The sequence below is a fragment of the Patiria miniata genome, unplaced genomic scaffold (genome assembly GCF_015706575.1).
Source record: "Patiria miniata isolate m_02_andy unplaced genomic scaffold, ASM1570657v1 HiC_scaffold_7, whole genome shotgun sequence".
NCBI lineage: Eukaryota > Metazoa > Echinodermata > Asteroidea > Valvatida > Asterinidae > Patiria > Patiria miniata.
The window spans coordinates 43,576,486-43,584,134 of record NW_024037074.1 but is presented as its reverse complement, the minus strand read 5'-3'; the positions used below and the strand labels follow the sequence as shown (position 1 = coordinate 43,584,134).

The 7,649-nt window shown below is 42.4% G+C and overlaps 1 protein-coding gene across 1 annotated transcript; it reads left to right on the top strand.

Annotated features, from left to right (window-relative positions):
* Positions 1-2,863: 2,863 nt before the first annotated feature.
* Positions 2,864-5,046, top strand: LOC119746223 (gastrin/cholecystokinin type B receptor-like). Its single transcript, XM_038223042.1, has one exon. It carries the CDS (start codon positions 2,917-2,919, stop codon positions 4,162-4,164), a length of 1,248 nt encoding a protein of 415 aa, XP_038078970.1. The 5' UTR covers positions 2,864-2,916; the 3' UTR covers positions 4,165-5,046.
* The last annotated feature ends 2,603 nt before the right edge of the window (positions 5,047-7,649 follow it).

Sequence of the window (7,649 nt, the reverse complement as noted above, 5' to 3'; positions counted from 1 at the left end):
CCACACAAACTGTAAATTTGTGATAGCCCAAGTTGTTTGCGGCTGGTTCCGTGCTAACCCGTTGTGATTTGTTTTCATATTCAGGGGGCTTGAATCAGACCATGGAGCAATCCGTTTTCCTTGCTCCATGATCAGACCAAGGCTAGTCCTGCACATAATTTGCATGCATTATCGGTCCCTACATTCGAAGCCAAACTCCGAAGGACAATAGAGGGACCAGGATACGTGTTCACCTGCCGCACGAGGGCGTACTCAAGTTGTCACAATGAATCGCTGGGTGCGTGTTCGATTAGTTCACCAAAGTCGACTCGGGTACTAAGATCCGTGCAGTTCGATTAGCCAGGCTGACGTCATTCTTGGGGCTCACCCAGGTCACTTGACGTCAGCCACCTCAGACCCTGCTCGTGGAGCAGAGTTACTGGTGGAAATATCCCATAAGAAACGGACAAAAAAGGCGGCCGACACAGCGGATCTGAAAGCTCAAGTGGACCCAAAATGACTTGAAGTATAAACGTAATTATTTATTCAACTTGTTTATTCAGCGTTGGAGAAAACTGGCTCATTTTCAAAAACTGCTCCAAAAGCAAATGTTGTACATTCCCTTTATAAGTCCATTTTGGTCGCACGCGTACTACGTACAACAGAAGAGCTACGTCGCAATGAAGTTGCACAAACTGGTTTACATCTTGTTTGCTTCTGGCTGAAATTTCGGAGTTTGGTTCGGAGTTGTTGAAAGTTGTTGAATGCGCACAAATAGGCAGAACAGGTGTGCGCACATGACTCGACGACTACAAGATTCCCAAGACGTTGTTATGACAGCGGCTCGTTTTGATAACGCCCTCTATAGGTGGATGATCGCGTATAAGTATACAACAATAAGAACAACGTCTTGACCACAGACTACATATGGCGACACTTCTTTGCCTCGGGACAAGACTGGGGGGGGGGGGGGGGGGGGGGGGGGGGGGGGGGGAGGGGCTGGATGTTTTATTGGGCATATCGACATATACTACCTAGAAATGTCCTCTTCTCTATTTATAAAACACTTGCATTACCCCATCTTCAATATGGAATTCTAGCATGGGGAAATACCCATAGTACTTATTTGCATAAATTGTTAATAGTACAGAAGAAGCTGATGAAAGTCATCACAAACTCTGGTTTCAGAGAACACTCTGCGCCCCTTTTTAGACAATATAAAACACTGAATATGTTTGAACTGTACAAATACCATCTAGGAATCCTTATGTTTAAATTCAAAGGTAAACTACTACCTACAAATATCAGGTCCATGTTTGTGAGGAATCTAGATGTCCATTTACATAACACAAGATCAGCCAAAAAAATTCACATTGGCAAGGCTAGGACCGCATCATTCATGAACACAGTTAGACAATAAGGCCCCCTTCTCTGGAATCAGATTACCCCTATACCCTTCTTTCGGACTGTGCATACATTCAAAAGATATCTAAAAAATCTACTTATTTCCGGTATTATATAAGACGTGCACCCATAATTCACATTTGTATAAGTCACATTCCATCATAATCAAATGTTATATTGTAAATTAGTATATTTCAATTTCCTTCAGTTTTCTACTATTATGCCAAGTAATTAATTAATTAATTTATTGACCACTGATTTAAATTATAGCTTTAATTGTTGTTTATTTCATAAGTTATTCACAAACGGGACCAGGCTCTGTATAAGCTTAGGCTTATGGAAATGACAAATGGAAATGAAACAATACAATACAAAATATTGGCGCCCCCACAATAAGGTAGTCTGGTTCCCCAGACCAAAAGATTCTGACTACATGTATTCCTTATGAATCTTAGGTCAGGCAGCCTCCGTGGCTAAAAATAAACATGACGACATTGATGGCCCTTTTTCAAAGCTAGGCTTCGTTTCCGATTTCACTTTATCACTTTTAGCTTTTAATGTTCAATCTGTTTAAAATTTTTAAGTAAACCACTTGCTTCGTAATATCATACAGTTATGATAATACAGTTTGATGTTTCTGTAAGATAACATTGATTAATTTTGATCTGGAATCTTCAAAATTAGGCACCCAAATAGTACTGTTAGCAGGCGGAGCCGAATGAAGACCGAGTTTTGAAAAATCTCAGTAACGATCGTCAAATTCAAAATTGTACATGACGCAGCAAAAAGTTCGCCAATACGATCCGAGTATATTTGATGCACAAAATCGTCGTTGAATTTCAAGTTTTCTAAATGAAAGCAACGAATATTAATTATCAACTCATTTAAAAAAAAATTAATAAGCAATTAGCAGTTAATTAAACCTATATTATATTCGGAAATACTCGGGCGCTATCCGCTTGTCGACGAAACAAATTTGGCAAACTTCGGAAATTTTCGGAAAAAGGAGGAATTCCTCCCGTTTTAGTCACGTGACGTAAATTGTAATACAATGTATTACCGGAGGCTACCGGACCTAAGATTCATCGGGAATAGTCAGAATCTTTTGGTCTGGAAACCAGACTAACAATAAGGAGGCTGCTCCCTTGTCCACGTTTTTTCTATAATAACTATCAAGTATTACATGCACGTGACGCACTTCACAAAGTCATGTACAACAGCATTGGAGAAGTAGCGATAGCAGGCTATGCGATAAACCGAGGCGCTGTTGCTTGGTTACTAATTAAAACGCAAGAAAATGACATTAACGCCACGGCCTCGCCCAATCGAATGCGATAATTGAAGCACTTGTAGTAAAGAGTATGCTACTCGTATCGCAAGGTGCATTGTGTGCTCTGTGTTATCCGAGGTTGAGATCAGTGACACACGCCACCCAACGGCATACCTCAGCTTTTCACTTTTATATCATCGGCATCTTTTATAATACGTACTTTTTTGTTATACGTTACCACATGCCTTAGACATCCAACAATCATGGACAACGCGTCAAGTTTTGTCTCGACAACAACGAGCACAGACCCGATAGATGACGGGCCGCTAACGAGCGGGCCTGATGTCGGTATGACCATCAACGCTATTCTGAAACTCATCTTCTATGTCATCGTCATGATTCTCGGCATATTAGGCAACAGCTTGATCCTGAAAGTCTACTGGTCCAAGCCTCAGAAGACCAGTACCCACGTGTTGATCATGGGTCTGGCTTGGGTTGATCTCATGGTGTGTGTCTGTCGCGTCTACAGTTTGGGTTTCTTCATCTGTGTCCTCCTTGGGCGAGAGCTCCCAAGCGTGTTTACCGTCATCAGCATCTTCAACGCCGTTAATGTTTTTGCGTCTATCACTGTGACAGGTGCCATCGCGGTGGAGCGGTACGACTGCGTCTGTCGACCGGGCAAAAGGCTGCTGAATCACCGCTGGGCCAAGCTCATGAACTTCGGTTCGTACCTCGCCGCCGTTGCAGTGTGTATACCAATCACTATAAACACCCTATCTCCCTCCGTGACCGCCCGCAAAGTCTCTTTGACGTCACCATTGCTTCTCTATCTTGCTGTAGTGTTCGTTGTCGTGATTTGCTACGGGAAAGTCTACCAAGCCATACGGAAACACGTAAAGGTCAATGTACTGAGCCGTCATGGACCAGGGCCCAGTTGGTCCACGGCTGTTGAGGCCGAGAGCAGACGACACGATGCTCCCGTCGTCAAGGGGGTTACTTTCTCGCCAGCTCTGCCATCCTCCGGCAAAGAACCTTTGACAGCTGAGCGGTCCAGACCCAGGTCCGTCTTTGTCGTCTCAGCCACACAAGCCGGACCCTCGACAACCCCCACAGATGCCCGGAGACATCTCGCCGATGTCCCTTCATCAACGGGGAACCGTGCACCGGCATCGCAGAACCACGAGGATGACCGCGAACCGAGGACCCCCAATCCCCAGGCCAGAGACATCCCGTCCGGTACGACGATGGCATTCCAGAGGAAGACAACGCGTATGTTATTCGTCACCAGTGTGGTGTTCCTTGTCACCTGGGTACCCTACTGGCTTTATATCGCTGTCGCTCTTCACAAGACCAACGGCGGTGACGTTCACCCCAACGTGCTGTCGGTCTTGTACAACTGTACGCTGTCTGTGTACATCAACAATGTCGTCAACCCTTTCATCTATGGACTCGCTAGTAGGCGCTTTAGAAAAGACTGTTTTGATGTGCTCAGAAAACTTAAGCCTTGTTGAACGATTCAGCATTCTTTTACCCCCAAAACACCGAGGCAGAATCTCCTCCCTGTACATATATTCACGGTCGCCGTGGCAAAGGTGAAGAAATAATGCAATGTGTTAAGAATTTCACATTAAAATAAAATTAAATTCCAACATTTCAGTATGATAATTGAAATTGCACTGTACAAATCGCCTCACGATGGTCAATAGGATATTACACTTTCTTTATTGTGAATGATCGAGGTTGTTTCATTTGAAAAAAAACCCTGAAGATTGATCTTTTGTGTAATTTCAAGTTCACACTCCCAATTTTATTCTCAGAGAGGAACCACTGTATAGTAAAGACCCAGCGGAGATACATTTTTGTGTGCGTTCTAAAGACCCGATGGCACCCATTATCTCTTAACCATATAAGGAACATGTTCTGATCTCAAGCAATGCTAAGCCATGGTATGTAAACCAAGATATCTTTTTCACTCCTCGCCACATGGATGCACTGAAGGCCTCTTATTTGCTGCTATTTTGTAATTCGTTTTTCCGTTCAAAACCTTGTCAGAGAAACTTTAGGAAAATTTGAAAGATTTTCTAGTTTTTATTGTTGGATGCGATTTTGGGAGCCATTTGTAACATCGAAATTAGCATTGCCCTAAAGCGTACAAAACATTCTATTGCTTTACTGAATTCATAAACCTTTGCTTTTAAATATTGGTTTTATATTTCATAAAATAACTGCCGGGGTATACCTTTGCGATATCTCTGATGTTAAATGATAGTTTCAGTTCGGGAACCCCTGAAAGTTTATGCAGCCATTCAGACTTGAAATAATACATCAAAGCCCTCCAAGCCACCTAGGGTTTGACCAAAAGCGTGCAAAGCAGTATAAGGTTGCACTGCCTCAGACAACTCGAAATGTTAAATTGTGATGTAAACACACTGCCCTCAAGTGGTCTTCAGTGGCGTATCCAAGGGGGGGGGGGGGCGGGGCAGAGGGTGCAGTCGCCCCCCCCCCCCCCCCGGCGGATTTTTGGCACACATTTTTTTGTTCAGCAATATGATTTTAATAAATGGTTAAAGAGTATTGACATAAATCCCCAAAACGAAAAACCCCCTAAAAAAGCATTACAATGCGCCGTGAAAATGGATATAGGCCTATAAGTTGCAGTATGCATAATAATGGTCATTTTTGAAGAGCGCCCCCATTTAGAAGGTGGGCACCAGCCCCCCCCCCCCTCTTGATTTTACGGAGGCCAAGTGTCCGGAAAAACAAACAAACATGTCTTCATTTCGGCGCGGATGTGTGGTTGCCCCCCCCCCCCGACATCCAAAGCTTGATACAATACTGGTGGTCTTTTCTCGTGTATACCAATTACAACACTACTTTCCCTACTATTTAACAAAAGAGTCGTTCAATATATAGTTTTACTTGGTGTTAAATTTATACTTCAGTTGTGCAGTGTTTAAGTCGAGCAAAAACAGGCATTTTGTTCTACTAATGTGTCCACATTGTCCCACGTTTATAATGTAATTTAGCATGTAAACAATCACATCGTTGGTATTTAACTGTGTAAACTGTTTAATTGTAAAACTTGATGTACATGTATAATTATGTTATACGAATCGATACGAGCCTATGTGTTGCTCATAGAGGATGGAAAATAGGACGGGAGAAATTCACGCTGCCAAATCTACAAAGTAAATGCAGTTTTGATTCTGTTCGATAGGATTGATTTATGAGCGTCAAACCATTTGATTTCAATTGCTTTCCTTTATGTTAAAGGTAGAATATATCATTTGCTGCTATCCAAAAAGTAACTGACGAAATTATTGTTGAAAAGCATACTTGGTTAAAGTTGGTTTAAAGATAGTTATGACACTAAACTCCCTGTGAAATTGTTCTTTCTAACATGCTGCAGGGGCGGCGGAACCGGTTTTACCCAAACGCCCCCCGTGTGGACATCAATGTGGCGCCTCGGGCATAACTGTGCCCCCTCAAGATGAATTATGGCTGTAAAATTTCGGATAATTATTTGTTGTCAGTAACCATTTCCCAGAATGGTATAGTTCTGATATGAACGAGGAATATTAAAACCAAGCCCCAAAACCCTTACAATGTGCCCTGAAAATGGGCACATAATGCGTAGTTTGCATATTGACGGCTTTTTAAGAGTGCCCACTATTTTTGAAAATGGTACCAGGCCCCCCCCCCCCTCCGCCATTTGATTTTATGGAGGCCAAGTGTTCGGTGAACAAAACGTGTCGACATTTCAGCACGGATGTGCAGGTGCCCCTTTTTAGTGATGCCCTCAGTTTGAAAAACGTTCCGCCGCTGCATACTGTCATTTTTACAGACGGACGTTTCCAAAGATGTGTCTAAATACGCTTTTTGTAAATTTCCGTTAGTTGTTCGTTTTTAATTCGGTGAAGCCGTTAATGGGTGCGCGCTAGTAGTGTTGACAAGACGCACACGCGGTGCGCACGCGTGGTGGCCTTTATTCGTCAGTTTAGTGTGTGACATCCACTGATCTCTATATAAAGACTGGATAGCGAATATGCATACAACATTCACACAGTAGACTTTGCACATTGACCAATTCGCCCCCGGTCTCACGAAGATGGCCGCGCATAATACGAACGTTCTACGCGTAAATACGCGCGCGTTGTAACAACAGTTGACGTGCATTTTGGTCACGTACACATAATGATGTTCTAAAAGGGACACATTTCCGTAGTGATTGTTATTTTAAAAACGCCGAAAAAGTGATTTGCGGCATTATAAAAGTAACCACAACGTTAGAAAAAATTGTAGTAAACCTTGGTCAGTTGGTCAGTGGTGGTGGCCAAAATATAAGTCAGGTGAACCGCGACGTTACAAAGAAATCATGCTGTCTATAAAGACGGCAACTTGTCCTTTGTAGATCACCAGCCGGTCTCACCAATATGGCGTCAAATTCGTACATTGTGCGGCTCTTTATTAGCTATCCAGTCTTTATATAGAGATCAGTGGTGACATCGCGTAGCTGCAATCGGCTGAATGACAACGTATCCCGGACGCTGATTTCGGGCGCAATTCGAAACATGACACTGCAACTTTAAATTGAAATCGAGATCCTAAATTTTGTCTCGGAATATACAGCATTCACTGAGCTAAAACTTCATCGGGTTAAGTTGTTAAGCACCCTTCTTTAGTTTTTAAGCACTTTTGTTGCTTCAAACGGAAAACGATGCACAAATGACAAATGATAACACTCTACCTTTAATGCATTCTACTTAAATTTGTAGTCGATTAAGTAAATATAAAAAGAGTGATAAAAAGACATTTTTTAGAAGCATGAGTAGAATTAAATGTCAATCGTAAATCAAAGTGCAGTGTTGTAGGCCTATTATTAATGCTAGCCTTCATTTCAGTGATCATGCGATTTACGCTTTCTTTCCAATGTTTTTATTGTATTCCTCTTCAGCATGATAACTCCAAAGACCTTGAAACTTATTTTATTACAAGT

Coding starts and splice junctions, on each gene's coding strand:
- LOC119746223 (XM_038223042.1), top strand. CDS start 2,917: ATGGACAACGCGTCAAGTTTTGTCTCGACAACAACGAGCACAGACCCG.